Source organism: Sinohyriopsis cumingii, chromosome 12, assembly GCF_028554795.1.
Source record: "Sinohyriopsis cumingii isolate HCF-2022 chromosome 12, ASM2855479v2, whole genome shotgun sequence".
In the NCBI taxonomy this organism is placed as follows: domain Eukaryota; kingdom Metazoa; phylum Mollusca; class Bivalvia; order Unionida; family Unionidae; genus Sinohyriopsis; species Sinohyriopsis cumingii.
Genome location: NC_142972.1, coordinates 107410299 through 107431995, shown reverse-complemented (window position 1 = coordinate 107431995; position 21697 = coordinate 107410299). Strand labels below are relative to the sequence as shown.

Sequence of the window (21697 nt, the reverse complement as noted above, 5' to 3'; positions counted from 1 at the left end):
ATGCTAACTGGATGAAAATCCAACAGCCATGGGTCACCCGGACTCGATACCGGAAAGAGAAAAGAAGAAGAAGAAAGGAATGATGGAAAAAATAAGGGGATGGATAAAGAAGTTAAGGAGTTAGAAGAAGAAGAAGAAGAAACCCAAAGGCCCTTTTCAGGGCCACCCACATTTCTCGAAAAGAGATAGACTTTCAATTGTCTACCCCATTTTTTATTTTTTTTTTTATTTTTAAAAAAAATAAATAGAGACCCATCAGGTCGGGACCGTATTAAAATAGGGTCCCGACCCTGTTCCATTTCCCCTAGTCCCTAGACAGGCCCAGGTTGATTAATGTTAAACTTACATAGACCCTATACCAGCCCAATATTTTTGTCCATGTTAATTCCCATAGACCCTAGAGTGGCCCAGAGGTTTTGTCCATGTTAAATTTACATAGACCCTAGAGTGGCCCAGGGGTGTTTTTAATGCTAATTCCCATAGACCCTAGGGTGGCCCCCTTCACTACTAGCGCCTATCTACTAACAAGGATTTACTTTTAGCTCAAATTGGCTTAGAGGTGTCTATTGTCAGAACTCAAAAACTTCTTGGTATCTACATTGATCAGCGTCTCAACTGGAATGCACAAAATGACCACATATGTGCACTGGTAGTCAAAAGAATAACTGTTAAAATTGCTGTTGAGATTTCTACATCTCAGTCGCAGGAACTTTAATTTTCGGAATATATACTACCACAACTGACTACGGCTATACCATATGGGAAAACACATCGGGTCTAGAATTGATAAACTCCAGAAAAGGGTAGACTCTTTCCAATATTTCGTTTTCACGTCTGCAATGGCTACACATACATACACATATTCATTATTTTAAAGGAATCACGACATATAAGTCTTTATACAATATTTCTCCAGATTATATCGCTAACCTAACTGAGCTAAGATCATAAAATACTGATTGTAATCTCCAATCGACGACTAACAAAGAAGTCCAGATTCCGTGGTCAAAAAACCTACCATTATAAAAGCACATTCATTGTATCAGCACCTACTGTACGGAATTCGTTTCCCCTGAGGATACGTAATTCAAACCGCTTTGCTTCGTTTGAAATATCATTACATATTTTCTTTCTTGACCAGATGGAATGACATATTAAAGCCTCTGAATAGAAATCTGTATTCTTAACTCCATAAATAATATGTCCATGTCTTCTTCGTTGCGTTTATTTACTTACGACTTCGGTTATGCTGAAAAGTATGTACCTGTGTATATAATATTGTTCATATATGTACGTTTCCCAGTATAGTCACACATATACATTCATTTTAAACATGTGTGATTGAGTGTGCGACGATATCTGGGTATACGTATGTTTTTTAGTTGTTGATTTTGTTTAACAGTTTTATAAACCTTCCATCTTAATAGAAAAATTGCAGATATTTGAAAAAAAAGTCTAGATCATCTAATCCGTAACCATGCACAGATCATACGTAGGTTTTATTAGATGAATCAATAAACCTGTATTTTGCCCTTATAACCGGCATCATAGGAACATTTCTTGTTCATGGTTCATATACTGGGCTATCTAAGGGATTAGTTAATGTACAACCTTCATTTTTTTATAAAATAAGACCGAATTCCTAATCGAACTAATAATTGCAAACACAATTCACAATTGTATCAAACTTTCCTTGAGAGGTAAAGCTGCTTGAGCTTTGTGTTATTTCGCAACAAATCTCTTCCCTGTAATAAAACCACTCTAATAGAATGGCTAACGTACGCAAAACAAAGTGCTATATATGCAAGTAAAGCCGCCTAGATTTTTATTCGTTATGATAATTTCAACACGTAGAATCTTATCAAAATAAATGGAATTGAATATTTTGAGGATATTTGATTGTACTGAGTAAATAAAGAAAAATTTCATCGAGTTGGTGATAATGCTTGAGTTTTTCACCCGCGATGTGAAATACATCCTTTATTCACTTGGATCAATCAACCGTTCTTATTCTTTTATATATAAACGTATCGGTTAGCGAACGCGTATAATAGACTGAGATTGGTGCTTTTTTAAGTCATCAAACGGGATATTGTCATCTATTTACTGTATCAGTAGTAATGTAATTCCCTTTTCTAATTCACGTTAAGATAAGTTAAAAATTCTTTTTTCAGACTACATAGTCCATACATCTAATTAAAATATAGATAGAAAGTAAAATCAATGTTAAATAAGCACATAAAGAGAGAAGAAAAGAAAAAAGACGTTTGATAAAAGAACACATTTTGGGATATGAATATTGTACTCGTACGTGAGAGGTGGCCATGCTCACAATTAGGCAAAGCATAGTGCATGAAATTTGTTGGATATAATGTTATCGACATTTATTCAATGCACTGAAAAAAATAATTTTGAAAATTCACTCCTGAGAATTATCGAAATCATTCATCTTTGAAAAACCAAACATTCATGGACTTGCATAGCATAATAGTGTATTTTATAATTGTGTCGATGTTGATAGAAGTTTGTCAACCTATTGAACTCTTCACGTTCTTGGTAGGCCCTTATCAAGCGGACGAACTTGTGTCGATTTATGATCCATGTTGTATGGATACAGTTATATTCTGGTAACGGATAGTCATAACCTGGATTTGGTTTGTGAGAATAAAGAAACTTAGAAATAGGGTGAACTATGCTAGAAAGGGACTACTCTTCACCTTGCATGTAGAAACATTGCACCTTACTACAGCTTGTTATGTATATATATATATATATATATATATATATATATATATATATATATATATATATATATATATATGTATATATATATATCTGATAGAAAGTTATGAAGCTAATCGAGATTAAATATTCCAATTTTTATTTTCTTTGCTGAATGATGATCGTCAGCTGCAATAATTGATACAAAAACGAGAAAAATATCAAAGATAAAAATAATGCTAATAAGACAACAAAACACCGTTTTTTATATTGATGGGTCTGTGAGATTTAGATTTTGAAATAAACCGTGTACCCAACTGTTTCATTCTTTATTTTGCGTAAAGTCATATATTACACAACAATCTCTTTTTTAATAATATGTTTTTACAAATGAAGCTAATAGTGGTGTAATGATTTGTTTGAAAACGCACTTAAATAGGTCGCGTAAAACCACGTCTAGTAAGTTGTCGTGCGTGTCTGACAAGATAAAATAACTGACCAATGAAATATCATACTGCTGTGCTAAGTCCTTGACTAACAATGATAATAGTTTTCTATTAACCCTGGAGTCAGGGGCGGTATATTTTAACGTTTGTTGGGAAGAAATTTAAATTCGAGCCAAAGTTAAGAAACATTGAAAAGTATGATGTCAGTATCAACTACATTACAGGTTGTTCTTAACGTTTTGATTCTTTTCTGTCATCTTCAATTACTGAGACAGACTCCAAGAAACGCATACATTCGTGTGTTGTGAGCTTGACAATGAGTATCCTGATAAAGCATTATTGGAAAAACAAATTGAATCGTTTGTGATTTGATGCCGTTTAATGATTCACTGTCTTGTTTCAACATACAAAATATAATGTAAACTGAAATGGGTTGGGGCAGATCTTCTGTGGTAAAAATGTTCCTTGTTTTTTTGCAACTGGATGAGATGTTTAGTATTTTACTGGCATGGTATTTAGGCATACATGTACAAGAACAAACCATGTCACCGATAAGACTAAGTAGGGTAGGGCATCTCAACAATTTCTTTTGGTTTATTTCAATGAAACATAAACAATGGTTTAGGTATGGCAATTACTTATTTAATCTTCATTCTTTTTAATTGTTCCACGTGCTAGCTACGACCTTATTTTTGAAAACGTAAATAATTGACCAATAATTGATATAAAAATGAATCTAAACTTATCACAAATTCAATTACTTCATTACATTTGAGAATTTGTTTTTAAACCGTTGTGAGGTGTCACTCTTTTCTCTCAATTTATGGTTTTTAGTGATGTATTGGATAACTACCTGGCTCTATGTTTCAGATACTGTAGACAAGAAAATACTACTATGAACGGAACCAAAAGTTCAATGGTACGAGTACACCATGGGAAGGCGTAATTAATTTGAAGTCATAGGATAATCTTGTAGAATATTTCAATGAAAACTGAACTGATGATGGATAGTGAACAGCAGATGACACAAATAAGGCATTCATCGGGATTATAACACCTGTCGTTGTCCGTGTCACTCATGGACACTAGTTTAGAAGGGGAGATAAATAATCGGTATACGCCCAGTATCCACCAAATTTCACACACTTCGCCGACAACGTTCTACGTAATGAAGCCAGTAGTAGTTATTCTAGTGTGGTCAACGGTTGTGAATATATCATTTGGGACAAATCAGCGGCTTAGGTTGATTCTTGATTCAAGTAAGAACTGAAACTACATGCGTGTATACATACATGAGTACATACATGCACGCACGCACGCACATACATACATACATACATACATACATAGATGCATACATAGCTACATACATACATACATAAATGCATGGATGCATGCATACATACACACGCACGCACGCACGCACGCACGCACACATCCATCTATCCAAACAAACATATACATACGCACATATACATACAAGCATACATAGGTACAGAAATGCATATATATATATATATATATATATATATATATATATATATATATATATATATATATATATATATATATATATAGACATCCATACATATTTAAATACATAAGCCGTTGTTTTCACAAAATTTCAAGGTGAAAAACTATATTCGTAACATGCATTGTCTTACGTTAACATTCCCTAACATGAAATATAAACCTTCATCTGCCAGGCTACTAAAGCGAAGTGGAGCGGTAATTCTGAAGGTCGATAAAACACGGACTTGTTTTGGTGTTGGTTAGATTTGCTTAATATAAATTAGACCTCGATTTTAATCAGATTAACCTTCCGTCATATTTGTGTTTAGCGAAACATTTAAGCCAAATAAAATTATTACATATTTTTTGTAAAACTATAAAACATTTCTTTCGACAGGACACACACACACACACACACACACACACACACACACACACACACACATATATATATATATATATTTCAGACCCAATGTTTGGCAATGCTAGAGCAATTGGTAATGTAGACAGTAATAAGATAACGGAGGCATGCGGACTAGCAGCGAGCAGGAAACATCCAAATATTCTTTACACCCATAATGATCATGGTGGAAGAAACCGGATATATGCGATAGATGCTACATCTGCGCATGTCAGAGCTACGTTCGAGATTACCCATGCGGATTCAAATGATTGGGAAGATGTGGCAGTAGGAGCGTGCCATGGATCCAAAACCTGTCTCTATATAGGTACATTTGCTTACGGTTTCTGACCGTATACTGCTATATTATATTCGCGAGGTTTTAAACAGTCTGTATTGTCATTCGTGGCTTATCTTTAAGTGAAAACAATGTGAACTTAATCACATTTTCTTATTTTAGTAGCCAGTTTTAAACCTGGAAAAATCTTCCCCACGAAATATGGCTCAGCTTCATCATAGAGCTAGTTTTGTGGAAATGACAAGAACACATTTCCATGTAAGGACATTTATTATAATGCCTAAAGAGCAATAACAGATACCATTTTGCACGAATTATTTAAACTTACCTGAAGAACTCAACCTGTAATACATGTAAATAACACGACTGCTCTATTTGTCTGCTATAATGCACAGGTGGAGCAGAAAACGTGGACAACATGTAAGAAATTCGACAAACATGGAAATATATGTATGTATTGAGAACTAAACAATTTCAACAAAACATGTGAATAAAATATAAAAACAGGACATAATATACCTGTAAGAAGAACTACAACATGCAGCAACAGAATCCTGTTAAATCAATATATCTTGTACAGTCACTTTAGAAATATATATAAGCAAACAATATATATGTGTGTAGATATGCTGAACCAGAATTAAAACTTGCGACCGTGTTGTACATGCAATACAACTAAATCTGAGGATGTAATGGAAAGAGGAGTTTGTTTTAACAAAAACTTCCTAAGTAAAGAACTTTACAACATCCTCTTCTTTAGTCTTCTTCTTTAACGGCTAACTTGCATATGCAGGGAGGTCACCTGATCTATTCTACTAAATTGGTCGATCTTCAATAACCAATTGACCCATATGAACAAAATTACATCGACCTCGGCGCCTCCTGCAAAAGTTCTCCATGCCTTAAATCCCCAGTATTACCTCGGAAATAGAACATGTTTGTGCACGTAATAAAGTTATTTATGATGCAGCATAAGTCCACAATAAAAATGAGATAGAATAATTTTTGCTGGCTAATGATAATTGAATTCATTATTATAGGAAAACCGTGTCTTAATACAGACCGGTGCAGCTACGACGACAGGATAATGTATGCTTTTGTACATGAGTTGTGATTAGACAAGCAGGTGCACCAATTATCTAACTGCGTAATAGAATACCTCTATGACGCAAGCCAAACTTAAACAGCGTAATAGAATACTTCTAGGACGCAAACCAAATTTACAACATTAAATCTGTGTAGCATATATGTGTATGTGGCCTATATAATGTGTATTTATTTTCATTCAGGCGATACAGGGAATTCCGGGCAGGGTGCCAAAAACATCATTTATCGCGTGCTGGAGCCGGACTCAATTCATTCTGGAAGCCTCTCGATTGACGCTAGGATTCACTTTACGTGAGCATTTAATTCCGTCTGCTTTAATCTTGAAAAATTTAATTTGCACAACAAGAGCTGCGTCCCTTGCAATTATTTCATAGTAAAAGGGTTTCGGGATACATTTCTTTTACCTAGATTAGCAAACTTCGCTTGAAACTATTTGTATATAAGAACTATTTGTGTATAAGAACTATTTGTGAAACTACTTACCTAAACTCTACCCTTTCAAGAACCTAGCCTATCAACTACCTGTGTACCGTTACACCTACCGTTTAATCCCTTTGTATGTTAGTCCAGCTTTAATAATATTTCGAGATTAGAAGACGTCATCAAGGATTTTTTAAAACTTAAATCACGAGCCAGGTCGACTTCAATTATTTACACGAATATTGAAATTATATTTGCTAATTATTTTTCTGTAGATGGGACGAACAGGACTGTGAGACTCTAATTGTGGATCCCAGAGGTGAAATCTACGTTATTTCTAAAGTGGCTGGTGGTAAGGGGTCGATTGCACATATCCCATGTTCTGCATGGGATTCAGGAAAGACTGTCCATGTCAGCTCATGTGCATATTTATCCATTTCCACCTCCCATCCAGATCCAGTAGGCGGCGATATTTCACCAAGCGGTGACGAGATTCTGGTTAAAACACGCGATTCGGTTCTATATTGGGATATGAACGGATCAAACGACTATGGTAGCGTTCTTCAGACACAGCCAATAAAACTGCCCTATATTTATGAGCAACAAGGGGAAGCGGTTGCTTGGCAATCAGATGGACATGGTTATTACACGTTAGGGGAAGGCCTTCACTCCCCTTTGTACCACTATAGACTCCTATAAATTGATTCCAGCTATAAATAAAGCATTGTATAAAATGTTAGTGGTCTTTCCAATTCAATGCAAATGACAGAAACTGTGAAACATAGTACAATTTGTATTAGAAATTTGCTTTGAAACAAAATCTGTAACGAGCAAGTTTCTGGAATGTTCGCATAACGAAGGATGTCCTAACAGTTTGGAGATTTTCTTCCTTGGATTGTCGTGTGTATGATATTATCTCGATTTATAATCGTTACCATAGTGACGAGGACGTTTAGAACTAAAACAAAAGATTGAGACATCAGACAAATTGGTTCACTAGCCTGATTCGGGATCCATCATACACGTTACATTCAGAACAGTAATAAATATATTCGGAAGAAAAATGTTTATGACGTAAGAGTGCTGCCTCTTTCATGTCAGACAACACCACCGACGACCTCACGATGTTGATGAATGATTTCGTTGATGTACTAATTTTCACTTTCCACCGTCACTGTATAAATGTTATAAATATTGGTGAATTTGGTCTGAAACTTTATTCATCATAACCTCTGTGCAGCTGTAACCCCGGGGGTGGGGGAGGAGACGGAGATATTGTACGAATCCGAGAATTGAAAGGATATACGCTAATATCTACTGAAAATATGGGATGAATCACATTATGTCACGTTGAACTTGCAGTATAAGAATTTGAATAAGCTATACCTATATGTCTTTATAAGTGGAAAAACACTATTGTAATATTGTGGAGTAATGACGGGTTTCAGACTATTTTAGCGTCATCCCGTCAGATGAAAAAGCAAGTATCAACTGAACAAACCATATTAGCATCATACTCTTTGATATTTACATTAAGCTTCAATAATATAATGTTATGTATATTGGTATTGTGTCTACTTTTTGCGCATGGCTGTATAAGGCAATGAGCAGGTGTTGGCAAGCTTTAAAGTCAACCTTAATAATGAACATTGAATGTGTTTGCTCATTAATCTTTTTATTTGCGCATTGTAGCAAGTCACACTTTTAAACGTTGACCATAATTGCATAAGTTTCTACCCAATGTGTCAATGTATATGGAGTGTAGTACCGTGCACTCAGTGGATATGTAATGTGGTTAACCTAAGATAAGACATGGAAATATTAGGGGCGGTGGGGTTCGACCAAACCCCTTTTCCATGTTAAAACTTGTTTTCGATGTGTATACGGAGCAAATGTGGCAATTCTAAGCAAAACGAACCACCTCATCATTAGAATAAGAGATAAATAATATACTGTTGAGAAAATAATGACAACAGAACATGAATGTGGGGAAAATCGAACAGTTTCGTTCTTATCAGAGAGAGAGAGAGAGAGAGAGAGAGAGAGAATATCTTTGGATTTTTACGCTGTTCATTTCTAGCAAGCTTACGATATTTCATACATTTTCGCAATTTCGGCAAGCATTAGACTGAGACGTTTCTTTCTCAATTTCCGCGTAGTGAAATTTTTGCGAATTTGGGTCGTTTGAGAAAGTTGCGAAATTAAAACACTGCAGTATTTTCCGTATGGTAAAAGCTTGGTCGTGTTTGAATCCCAGACCCAATATAGAAACAAATATTGAAAAGTTCACTTTTTTATATAATGGAAATGCAGCTAGAAAAGACTTTAATAATTGGTTAGATTTAGATCGATCGAGAGACTTGTTCACAAATCGGTAGCATAATCGGTTTATATGACTGTTAATAAGTTTTACTCAAAATATTCTAGTCGGGAGTGTTATTCCACTTAATGTGTTATTTAATTTCTCTGGTTGAGTAGACACGGTTTGTCGAGACACGGACAAGAATGTCATGCTGTATCGATCATGTACACATTTAGTTTAAAACGAGGACTTCAATTATCACCTAAATCAATAGACGGTTCCAGAAGACGTTTACTTAGTTCAAACTTATGTATGCCGGTATTTATATCCAATTAGTATTCATACACAGAATATTTCAACAAAAATAATCTTTCGTTCGTTTATGGTTGTCAATTTTCTCCCTTATCACAACCTGTATGCAAACAGTTCCTTGTCTTATTACGATTTGTATTTCATTTGTGCCATCAAACTGTACAATGTAGACAACAATTAAATGTGCCACACTGATAAAAGACAGGTTTAGTTTTCATTACATTATGTTTCCGTATTATAGCCATCTAATACTTTTACATATCTTAGTTGTACGGCCAACAATGTATTTGTTTTATATCTGTATGTCGTCAGCAACTATTAAAGTCTCTTACAATACACTCATCATATTCCCTCCCCCAGCAATCCACCCATGCCCTGCTGTTAGCCAAAGAAATACTTGTATAAACAACGTAATAATAATAATAATAATAATATTAATAATAATAACAATAAAGCTATAATAACAATAAAGCAATAATAATAATAATAATAATAATAATAAATGTTTACATACTCTCTCTCTAGTATATATTATCTAACTAGCATGACCGCTTTCGACTCTTGAGGAGTTTAATGAGTCTTTTTCAAAGGCAAGTACAAAACATAGGCAAGTTTTTTAGTCCACCGAGTCAACATTTATATTTGCAATAAAACACCTACCTACCTATATATATATATATATATATATATATATATATATATATATATATATATATATATATATATATATATATATATATAAAACTAGTTAACTTGTCCTCAAAACCTTCATTTATTTGTTAAATTGGAGAGGGAGAGTTAGAGACAGATATTCATTTACCGTGGAAAATGTCGATGTTATGTAAATACGTTTCCGTTTATCCGGCGTTAAGTTTAACACAATTTGCTTGGAGTCAACTATAATGTATGAAACAGAACGTTGCAGAGTTATACCAGTCAGCTATGTTTTGTGTTTCTAGATTGTGTGCTTAATTTTTGTCCATGATTAAGGGTTGTTGAATTAATGCCTACTTGATTTATGTCATGAACCTCATACACAAACAAGGTATTTATGTAGAAAAAGATCAAGGTCAGTTATATTTGCAATACAAATAGGTCCATTAATTCTTCATTAGGATTGCTATATTTTCCCCAAATACTCTAGCAACTCAGGTAGAATTAAGAATACATAGTAGTTGGTAAACAATTATTCGTTCTTGCTTGAATATCAGTGTTTGGTAATATGTGGTCAGAGTTTATAGTTGTGTTCGGTTTTAACTTGAGAGAAATTATTTATTTAATTTATACATTGGAATCAAAAAGTGTTCATTGACTCTGTGGACTAAAACAATACTTTTGTATTATTGAGAACCCTTTCCAAGCCATTCTGGATTATAACAATCTGGCATATTATGATATACAAAACTCTTCGTATATCACGACATTATTTACTCTTTCTACACCAGGACATTGCAGAGTGCTAGAATTCTATACTGAATGACTTGTGATAGAACATTAAGGGTTATTTTGGAAGTTAATTCAAATTGCTGCAAGTGTCTGTAGAATTTTCACGTTGTACTGTAGGAAAATACATTTGTTGAATATTACTAAGCATTTTGGTTTGACTTCTATTTTCACATAGTTTAAGACCATATATTGGTAACAACTATGATATATGAAATAGCACCAAATAGTGATACACTAGCTTGAAAGGAGACTAGAGGCTATTAGAATCATATCAGATTTTTGTAAATGAAAAATGAACATCACCATTTATCTGATATGATAATAAATATTTTCAGCAGTTCTTTAAAGCTATAGCTAATTTCAGCAGTAACTTTCTTCAGTTTTGTGCAGTTATCAAAGTAAGTTCCACTGTAATAACAAGAGCTGTGCTTAAAAATACTGTTGCACGGAAAGTAAACTATAATATAATCTAATGCTACGTACAAAGCACTGCTTTTTTAAAGGTCGAATACACTAAATGCTGTTGGAACGTGCCATGTTTTCATGCAAGCAGGCTATTGATAGCTATGGGTTGCCTGTGAATAAAAAGGTGAATTATATCGGTAAGATTAGCGCTTATTTTATTTATCTAGGAACATTATGTTACCAAATATGACTTAAATTTGAAATAATTATTATCTTTCGAAAGTAAATTCAGGTTCATGATCAAGGTCATTATTACTAAAATTAGATTTTACCTATACATTTAATTTCCGATTGATGAGATATTATTTCTATCAGATTTCAACTCACTTCACTAAGTAATTAGCTTAGCGGTAGAAATAAGTCTTTTGATAAGGGGCCAGTAACTCTATATTCTAGTTTACCGTTACTTAAAATTTTTGAACAAGAACATAACGTTTTACCATTTTTTGTGAAAATTACCATCTTTCATAATAAAGGATCGTTCAGAACTTAAAGCCAGGATACTGCGCTCAAGGGCGAATTTCATTTTGGCTGCATGTCAATATGTTGTTTGCGTTACTCTAATTTCTAGGTGTATATCGATAATGTAAAGAATATTTTTCTCTCACCACTGATTATATGGATGGCTAGCTTACCTTTATCACTATTGCTCCACTTTCCAAAGAAGAGTGCGTGACGTCTATGCACGTACATTTCTTATGTGATTATACCCTCTTTTGAGCATGAATAAGGGCATAGATATTGCTTTCCACATAACAAATAACTACAGGTATGGACATATATTTTAATTTATCTTATAAGAGACGGTCAATATCATTAAGTTATGGCCAACACAAGCAACGTTCATAATAGAATGATATTAAGAGAAACATAATGCATAGGATAACTACACTAAGTGAGTGATGACGATCCAAACAATATTGTCTACACAAGTTTTGGTCTGTTATTACATGATTTTATAACATTTAGCTTTGTTATTTCTTCTTTAACTTTACAAATAGGAACGTTTTGTTCCTGTGTTACATAATGTTGTTACCAACACAATTCCATTGCTTTCACAAGCGGATGCTTACATTTTATTGGATGGGCATGAACAAAAAGTCTATAAAGTCATGCAAATAATTTTTCTAAAGACAAATATAAAGGCAAATTGATATTTACAAATCTTTTTATATTTAGAAAGATGAACCGTCTTTTCAAAGGTTTTAAAAAAGATTATGTCTTTGTCTTCATAAATAAGATATATTTATTGAGTATTTAATTGATTTTATGACTTTCAGTATAGAAACTTGAATATGTCAATTAGCTTGTTTGTGAGATATACAGTATCAGTTAGTTCCGAATCATCAGATGAATCCCCGAACCATCGTTGGTTTACCCTCCGCCATTGACATTTTATGTGATTTTAAATGTCTCGTAGAAATTGTTCATGGATAAAATCTTAACCTTTTCGATATATTTTAACCTTTTCGATATACAAAGCAAAACGACATTTAAACAGGTTATAAATCAGAATGTTCTCTATATTATATTTAATTTCTAATCGTTTATGTTAATGTAATTTAGTCAGGGAATATTATCTGTTGTATTGGATCCTTCAGTCAGAAAGTGACGTCAGATTTGCCTTCATGGTTTCCCCCCTGGGTCGGTTTTGTCAAATAGACAAACGAATGAAAGTGAGGACGACATGTAGTTGTTGTTTATTGGCAACCATATACAAAATTTTAACATTTGACTAAATAATATTTATGAAGGAGCCATTACTGGATCACAAGGTTTAGAATGTGTTGCTTTTTGCAAATGTAACTTATTGTAGTTTAACAGTCCGAATCTTTTATAGTGTTCTGTATTACATTCCAAAGAATACAGAACAGAAATCGTTTTTGATCAGTGATTAGTACCTATATGGTTTCCTGACACTGAGGTCTATTTTCTAAATATATAAAACAGCTGAAATCGGTTAAAACCAAATGTCAATTCATGTTAATATATACAGAGAACGACTTGAAATAAGCCTATTTTATGTTCATTTATTCAAAACGAGCTATTTATTGCATATAATATTTCGGAACTGTTTCAACAAAAGCGTACAGTGGATAGTTGTTACAACACGCATAGTTCCTTTACGTCTTTAGTTACAAGTCAGTGCCATTTGAAACCAACCTTTTTCATCGCGTTAGTTATTCTGTCCTTGCATGTTGCGAGCCGTGTCATTCAATGCTCAAATACTAATTTTTAATTACTGTACTATTTTTCATTAGTAACATTTAAACGAGTAAGTAAACATAACATCCACTTAAAGCATATTTTCAACTTAAAACATATAATCAACTTAAACATATCATCAACTTAAAACATATCCTCAGCTTGCCAGTAGCACCATGTGTTGTATTTTCCGAACATTGAACACACCAAAGAACCAAATCGCAATAAACGCGGTACAGATCTCGACAATCATTAAAAGTATGACGGACTGGTCATTTGAGATGCTGCATGCTAACGGACATACTGTCCATTCCGTCTTTAAACGTCAAATTAATTAGCTTAAGAGTAAAAGGCAACGTTAATACTGATGATTGATTTCTTAACGTGTGAATTTTGTAATTCATCCCACTTAGCATAACATAAACACTTACTCAACCAACTTCGTACATGTAACATAAAAATGTGCTATATGTAACCCCATACATGTCAAACGTATACAAGGTACCAAACAATTTAAGTAATATTCATGAAATTTGTAAAAGAAACGCGATCTCTGTGTAACTTATATCCAATGTGTTACCACTCACACGTAATTTATATATTTATTCAAAACACACATGACCATATTTGCATGGGTATCACGTGTGACACATAATCAATTCAAATAAAACATTTCTTATTTTGTATTACAAGCTGTTATGTTTGCTTCCAATCCAGGTATATATCTTACATACATAATAGTTATCATATATGCTATCGAATATATCTGGTAAAATTTAAGAGTAAAAATAGTTTTACTTGGCTAATTTGTAGGTAGTTTTCGTTACGGAGTCATAACATTTTTGGCTGTCTATTGTGTAGAAAAAGGATGTGATATTGAATATTGCATTCCAGAACTGGCTTCTATTTATTTTGTCTGGAACTCATGCAACATTAGCAGACAGACACCAACAATTTCAGGAGACAAATAAACATTAAAATTTAAATAGCCAATGATGTGGCTTTTAATAAAACGACTTACCGACTGAACAAGATGATTACGACCAGCGAGGTAGGCAATATCAGGTTTCCACATTTCGTTAAAAGGTTTGGTTTGTGTTCGTTTGTTTTCGCTTTGTGCCCATAAAATGCATTCTCCCTATGCATTCTGGGAAAATCAAATCATTACTGTCATTATGAGAAAGAAGTTTAGCTCTTAATACATGGACATTGCATGACACTTGCACTGAAGTCAGAGACCTCAAGGCAACCATCTGCAATGCAGTTATGTAAATAGCCACATACAAAAATATTAAGAAACGTCTTTGTAAAAATTGATCCCTACTGGCAAGTTTGGCTGTTGCTAGCGCCATGATTAGGGATATGTTTCATTGCGTGCTAATCGTGACATTTTTGCAAACGTTGCAACATTGCCCACGCACGATGGGAGAATATATGTATGTGACAACTTTGGCCTTGTACGACAGGAGAATACATTCATGTGGCAACGCTGCCCATGCACAATGGGAATATTAGGTTTGTAGTGTCCATTTCTGAGCAAAGTGCAGCTGACTCTACAATGTAACGTCATCTCAATGCAGTTATTTAACACTTCCTAGGAAGGTCAGGCTTACTTTCAAGTCTTAAGATTGATTGTTATTGATAACACTGGGATGCTTGTAATTCTGGATTATGTACTGGAATATTAATTTTGGGTTACATCGAAGATATGATACGTTCTCAGGACATATAGAGTTTGTAGTCACGTTTTTTTCTTTCCTGTTTTGGTAGGTCACAAAATCGCTCATAATATTGCAGTTGCAACGTCTTGACAACCTACTTTACAAATGAAATCCTCTTGAGAAAACTTGTTTGCTGTTGCGAATTTTACATGTGTGGTCACCACGGCAACTTCGCTACCACTACTCAGAAAAAAAGAAATAATGTTTGACAAAGAGGAGGAAAAGGAATTAAAGTCCGGTTAGAATCAGTAAGATTGGTGTTTCTCACAAGAACCCGGCTATTGAGCCAATTTTGGAACAACACATGCGAGAGAGAGAGAGAGAGAGAGAGAGAGAGAGAGAGAGAGAGAGAGGTTTATTATTGTGATTCACAGAGTGATAGAAAGAAGGTATCGGGTGATGACTCAGACGGAGCATAGCCGCAGGAACTAGTGCGTTGTATTTGCTCATTCCAGAATAAGAGATCTCCCTCACAAACACTGGATGATAGTGAGAATCAAGAAGCAAGGTGGGGGAGATGAAAAATGAACGACAGGGAGACTAGAGAAGATTATGGACAATAAGGATGAACCCTGCAAATCCCTTCCTTTCCTGTAATTCTGCATAGTATTCAATTGCGATCCCTGGAAACATACAACAAAATGGCTGAGGTAAAGAGAACAAAGGAGAAATCGGATCGAGAGAAGAAGACATGAACCGAATGGAAACAAATAGGTCCACGAGGCCACTTACAACATCATTGTGACAACGGTGTTTCACCTGACTAAACATTTTTAAACATGAATAGTTCTTAAATAAAACACAGACAACGATCAGGCTGCTAGAATGTTTATTAAGAAAAACAACATTTTGTGACCAGCAAGACAAATTGAATAAAATATTCATTTACATTTATCTGTCATCGAAATCTTACTTTACATTAATACATAGTAGCTCATTTGTGCTCCTTTACCTTAGTACATAGTAGCTCATTTGTGCCCCTTTACCTTAGTACATAATAGATCATTTGTGCTCCATTACCTTTATATATAGTAGCTCATTTGTGCTCCTTTACATTAATACATAGTAGCTCATTTGTGCTCCTTTACCTTAGTACATAGTAGCTCATTTGTGCTCCTTTACCTTAGTACATAGTAGTTCATTTGTGCTCCATTACCTTTATATATAGTAGCTCATTTGTGCTCCTTTACCTTAGTACATAGTAGCTCATTTGTGCTCCTTTACCTTAGTACATAGTAGCTCATTTGTGCTCCATTACCTTTATATATAGTAGCTCATTTGTGCTCCTTTACATTAATACATAGTAGCTCATTTGTGCTCCATAATGTAATATAATGCTCTGAATAATATTGTGAGTGAATCGTAAATCCAAAATCTTATTTTTGACTGCTAGAATGGGTATTAAAAAAAAAACAAAATTTCATAACGAGTACGATAAAATGTGATAATAAATGTATTGACAGTTCTCTATAAAAAGTCCTACTTAATGTTAATACATGCTAACTCGTCTGTGCTCCATAATGTATTATAGTGCTCCGAATAATCCATTGAAGGAATCGTAAATCCAAACACTTGTTATATCTTTCACTTTAATGTTCTCAACCTGATAATAACACTTCCAAAATATGACCAATGCTAAATTCACTAAAATTGATCAAAATATTAAAGAAATATATCGACTGGACATTTATACATGCACTATAATTTATATTATCTTACAAATTTCAATAAAAAGAATTTGACATATCTCATTAAAATCTTTAAAGTTACTTACATTCTAACAATACATTATATTAGCGATGAAAAACGAAACCGGGAAGGTGGGTGGAGGAGAGGTCATAACATGTACAATAAACTGCACGCACATATCGTCTGCTACTTCTGGACCGATTACATTTTCATTTGTGTTAAATCGCAGAAGTCTGATGAAACTAACAACTAGCAAAGGTTGCGGAAATCTTAAATCTTCCTTGCCCAGATATTACCTACTTAAAGCGATTGTTTTCCAAACAATTTGTTTTGTTATTACCTTTTCTAAATTTACTCCGCCATACACCAGAATTGAAGATTATTACGATTAACAATGACTCTGACTACAAGGAACGCGACGCTAATGCTATCAGCTGGTCGCGCGTTAAATACTGCTTTTCCATTCCATAATCCTGGTGACCTCTGACTTTTAAATGCTCAGCTGCTAAAGAAAGACGAAATTCCTCGTGACTGATTTCCATGGAAACTGGAACGTTTACCAATACTTGAGTGATAATATGATACAACTAAAAGCATTTATACTAAGTATCTCCAGCGAGAAAACTATGTCTATATAGTATAAATAAAGAATTTGAGCTTGTGAATATGGCCACCAACGAACATGTTTTGAGTCGACTGCGCATGGTGAGCCTCCGTAAGGAAAAAATAAAGTTGTAAATTTCCACAATCAAGGGATATTACATTATATTGTAATGCATGTAAGAATATAACAATGTCGTTAAAGATATCTCTAATTGTATCCCAGAAAGGGGAATGTAAGAGCATGTGAGCTATAATTCTAGTAATCTCGCGAATGAAATGCGATAAAACATTAAAGAATCTCTCCTTAATGCTATGAACATAGTTCAGATCAAGCCAGAAGACATCTTGTCACCTTATGGGCCATACATTTTCAACATGCTAATTTTAATTTAACGTTAAACAACCATTTGGTGCTCACTATTTGAAAATCATAAAAACATCAGTGAATCCTGCCAACTGGGTCAAATGAGTCTTTTCGTTTCTTAGATCATTCAACACAAATCAATTCTCAAGATGAATGACTCTTCTGTGGTTTTCCTGATTATCTGCTTGACATTAACATTCGAATTTCCTCTTCATATTGTCCATAACTATGCTAGGTTAGAAACCGTAGCAATGATGAACCAAACTATATTAACAACCTTCAAAAACATAAAAGTAAGGAAAGACAATTTATCCACAGCTTCACTAGCATGCTTCCATGTAATGTTTTCTTCACAACAAACCACTGAATTTTCATCGGGTAAAACCTGACATTGTATTAACATTTTCTTTGAATTTTTAGTTTTCTCATTTTCATTATATATTGCTTCCATGTCAATTGGGTTCACTTTGGAATGGCAGCATTTCAGCAACTTGGCAATACTTCTTAAAATTTTTGGGACCTTGTTGTTTGAACTGTCCTGGTTATGATATATTTTCAGATTCAAAACCGTTACCAAGGTGACGAGTGCACTGAAAGCGAGATCTAAAACAAGAAAATAGGACATAAAAGCCATCGGTTCTGATGTTTTGGGTAGATTATCACCAATGATAGTCATGAATACGCTGACGGCCAGTAGAACAGTGATTGCATACGAAACTCATTTCACCTGACTCTGGCGGAAGTACAAAAACGAGAACATTCAGTAAACCAAGAAATATAATTGGAAGAATTACGTTTACTATGACGTAATTCGGTTTCCTCTTAAACGTCAAAGTGAATTCAACCGACGACCAAACGACGTTAACGAATGATTTCGTTGACGTACTTACTAATTCCCACGATCCACCGTCACTGTATTGATCTGTTTGAATTCGATCTGAAACCGTATGCAGCATGACCTCTGTGTAGCCGTATCCCCAGGGATACAGAGATATTGTACACGTCTGAGAGTCGAAAGGATAGAAGCGAACATCCACGGAACATTTGGTATGCATCACGTTACCAGTAGGCCACACTGCGGTGCCATCATACGTGTAAGCTATTCTTTGCCAATCTTCACCGAAAGTTGATATTGCATCGTAAGGGTTTGATGAAACAACATCAGGTACCCAGACGTCCGTATAAGAGAAAAACACTTTGGTAATATTGTCAAATGACGAAGGGTCCCAAACCATGTTTGCGTCATTCCACGTTATGCCCATACCCGCCACGATGGATAATTGTTCTTCCACTTCATCGAAGTCTTGCATTGATAACAGCATGAAATCTACATATGCGGAAACAGGTGTAGCCTGGTCTTTCACTGGTCTGATATTTTTGTTATAACTGGAAGCCAAATTTGTCATCAGGGTCTTCATACTTTGCAAGGTTTGGGCAAATGTTGTATAGAACAGCAGTACGAAAGCAAACCAAGACAGCAGTACCAGTCTTTGCGACATTTTCATTGAACTTGCTGTATAATATTAATGCGTTTCCCAAGAAAGAGTTGGTATGAAATTATGGGCTTCAAAATTTTTGCCTTTAACGATACAGACTGCTGGGAAGTTAAAATATATAATAACATGACCATGAAAGTAGAGGTTATCCCATTAATCCTCAATGCAGCATTATCTGTAGTAAAGATTCAGACTGTTCTATATATTACTGCAAGCCTTGTGTTTCTCTGTTCTCCTTCCTTTATTTCTCTGTACGCCTTTATGTGTTTCTCAGAATGAGTTTCTGTGTTTCTCTGCACGCCTTTCAACCTGTTGTGCAAATTCCTACATTAGAGAATTGGTTTCAGTGGAAAAGATATGTTTTTCCGAATGGAATCCAAAGGTTAGAATTTTCTATGTAAGTATTCCTTCAAAATCTCTATTAAACTAACGACAGCAGTTACCTTTGTTACATCGATACTGGGAGGGACATGATATCTTGAAGCTGAAATATTTTCAATCAATTCAAGAGAAAACATTCATCCACTGTCAAGTCAATACCTTCCCAAAGAAGTTTATTGAATGCGCAAACAACCTATATGTTTACATTAGTGCACTTTGAATTGAACATTATATTCTGTCTGGATCATTTGAAGATTATTCTTTACAATGTTTAAGGTTTTATTGGATCGTTTGATTAATGTAGTATATGGCACCATGCTTCATTAAATATTAATGGCCATCTCCTCGCACCTTTTGAACAATTAGTTGCCAAGATACTACAAATAGCTAACATTGGTCGATTAAGTTTCCCATGTACAAAGAAAGAACTAAATATCATATAACAAACAGTAGGTATATAAAGGTAAATAATTAGAACATAATATTGTAAAATCTACACTGTTGGACAAAAATTCCAAAATATTAAGTCTGTTGTCGGGACGTATTTAAAATGCATTAATACACTGTGATAACAAATAATCACCAATCGAGCAAGCTCATGTACACAAGGATATTTCCACTTGGATGTTGATTTACAAGTACAGTACGGTCGTTTAATAAACTCCTTATTTATATTATTTATATGGTATTACAAACATTTTTATCCGTGAGTATATTAACTGTAAAAAGACGTTATAGTTCAAACTGACCATATTTTTTCTTTTTCCGATTCCAAAACGCTTTCTGTCCGATTAGCTTTATAATTATTTTGAAAACTCAACAACTTGTCCACAATAAGGAAGGTTGTGTTATAAAATAACATCAAGAGAAAAATCATGTAAATTTCAAACATATTTATGGTAAGGAACTGCTGCATGAAAAGAAAATGGAATAGAAAATATTTTAGGTTGCGTATTCATAGATAACAATATATATAAATAGGCCATCTCAAATCTTCATGATGTAAAAAGGAAGAGGATAATTACCTCCTCCTATACTGCATTCTGTCAGACATATTTTTTTATACTACTCTTGACATATTGTTCGATGAGTCTGACAAGTATCACTTTTAATACGTCCGGAAATATCAGCTTAAAGTATTATTTGGCTTTACATTGAAATGTACAGATTATTTCTTTTTAATCGAAGAGAATAAATCTAAATGTGCCGTGAATGAAACGGAACTTAAATGGTCGCTTTCCAAGCATTTTATAACAGAAACTCAAGTTCAAAGTTCAGTGACAACCATCTTCTCTTTCTAATTTAGAGGGAAAGAATGCAACACACACACACACACACACACACACACACACACACACACATATATATATATATATATATATATATATATATATATCCTTCTTATTTCAAATATTGACATTAACTGCTTTTAACTAACCAATACATACTTTCTTTATTACAATATTTTTAAAAACATACCCGTTTAAGCACAAAAACTCTATTCTTGATAGGTGCGCTCCATTTGATAAGAACAAGGGTGATACAAATTTCCGATAATTACAGATACATTCGGAATTCCCTTTCTCAACTCCTTTATGATTATATGAAAATAAATCTGTTCATTTCGATCAACTTTAAGATTAATCTCTCTTAATTACGAATTTTTTTTTACCACTGTCATATCGAACAGAATATCATTCAAAATCTTTAATATTGACCAACCACTATCGGAGACAAAGCTTCTCTCATGAATCGACATGTTTGAATGAGCATTATGTACTGTCAGCATTGGTTGTCGAGATGTTTGAA

General features: G+C 34.1%; 1 protein-coding gene and 1 pseudogene across 1 annotated transcript; one reads left to right on the top strand and one right to left on the bottom strand.

Moving 5' to 3' along the window:
- The first annotated feature begins 4221 nt into the window (after positions 1–4221).
- LOC149787209 (uncharacterized) lies at positions 4222–9852 on the top strand. The gene is made up of 4 exons (XM_089976069.1): positions 4222–4426; positions 5147–5407; positions 6667–6775; positions 7180–9852. The coding sequence occupies exons 1-4, from the start codon at positions 4246–4248 to the stop codon at positions 7601–7603; spliced, it is 975 nt and encodes a 324-aa protein (XP_089832195.1). The 5' UTR covers positions 4222–4245; the 3' UTR covers positions 7604–9852.
- An 8385-nt stretch (positions 9853–18237) lies between these two features.
- On the bottom strand, positions 18238–19510 carry LOC149787208 (neuronal acetylcholine receptor subunit alpha-6-like; annotated as a pseudogene).
- Positions 19511–21697: the final 2187 nt, after the last annotated feature.

Coding starts and splice junctions, on each gene's coding strand:
- LOC149787209 (XM_089976069.1), top strand. CDS start 4,246: ATGGACACTAGTTTAGAAGGGGAGATAAATAATCGGTATACGCCCAGT. Junction 4,427..5,146: donor TAGGTTGATTCTTGATTCAA/GTAAGAACTGAA, acceptor TATATATTTCAG/ACCCAATGTTTGGCAATGCT. Junction 5,408..6,666: donor CAAAACCTGTCTCTATATAG/GTACATTTGCTT, acceptor ATTTTCATTCAG/GCGATACAGGGAATTCCGGG.